The sequence below is a fragment of the Myotis brandtii genome, unplaced genomic scaffold (assembly GCF_000412655.1).
Source record: "Myotis brandtii unplaced genomic scaffold, ASM41265v1 scaffold50305, whole genome shotgun sequence".
NCBI lineage: Eukaryota > Metazoa > Chordata > Mammalia > Chiroptera > Vespertilionidae > Myotis > Myotis brandtii.
In genome coordinates, this window is record NW_005369182.1 from 1 (window position 1) to 890 (window position 890).

Genomic DNA, 890 nt, shown 5'->3' on the forward strand with positions numbered 1-890 from the left:
TCATCTTGATGCATCAGCACATTAAAAATGCATCTGGGTCCGGGTCGGCTGGGCCGGGGCCGCGGACGAGATGGCGGAAGGCGGGGGCTCCGGGGAGCAACCAGATGCGGAGACCCAGAAATCCGAACTCGGGGCCTTGCTGAGGACCACGCTCCAGCGAGGGGCGCAGTGGTATCTTATTGACAGCCGGTGGTTCAAACAGTGGAAGAAGTATGTGGGCTTTGACAGCTGGGATGTGTACAATGTGGGAGAACACAACATGTTTCCTGGCCCGATAGATAACTCCGGACTCTTTTCAGATCCTGAGAGTCAGACCCTGAAAGAACATTTAATAGATGAATTGGACTATGTATTGGTCCCAACTGAGGCCTGGAATAAGCTAATAAACTGGTATGGCTGCATAGAAGGCCAGCAGCCCATCGTCAGAAAAGTCGTGGAGTACGGCCTGTTCGTCAAGCACTGCAAGGTGGAGGTGTATCTGCTGGAACTGAAGCTCTGTGAGAACAGTGACCCCACCAACATGCTGAGCTGCCATTTCAACAAGGCCGACACCATCGCCACCATCGAGAAGGAGATGCGGAAGCTGTTCAACAATCCTGCGGAGCGGGAGACGCGGCTGTGGAACAAGTACATGAGCAACACCTACGAGCAGTTGAGCAAGCTCGACAACACTGTCCAGGACGCGGGGCTGTACCAGGGTCAGGTAGGCGGGCCAGGCCTGCCCAGCCGGCGGCTCAGCCGGGGGGAGGGTGCCAGGCATCTCTGGTTCTGAGCATGTCTGAAGGGAGGTGATTCGCACATTCCACAGGACGCGGTGTACCAGGGTCAGGTGCTAGTCATTGAGCCCCAAAATGAGGATGGCACGTGGCCGAGGCAGACCCTGCAGTCAA

The 890-nt window shown here is 56.4% G+C and overlaps 1 protein-coding gene across 1 annotated transcript; it reads left to right on the forward strand.

The window, feature by feature from the left end:
* Window positions 1-43: 43 nt before the first annotated feature.
* On the forward strand, window positions 44-886 carry LOC102246883 (ubiquitin carboxyl-terminal hydrolase 4; the record flags this gene model as incomplete). Its single annotated transcript, XM_005876980.1, has 2 exons — window positions 44-703; window positions 830-886. Coding segments are annotated over exons 1-2 (690 nt in total), but the record flags the coding sequence as incomplete, so codon positions are not given.
* Between the last annotated feature and the right edge of the window lie 4 nt (window positions 887-890).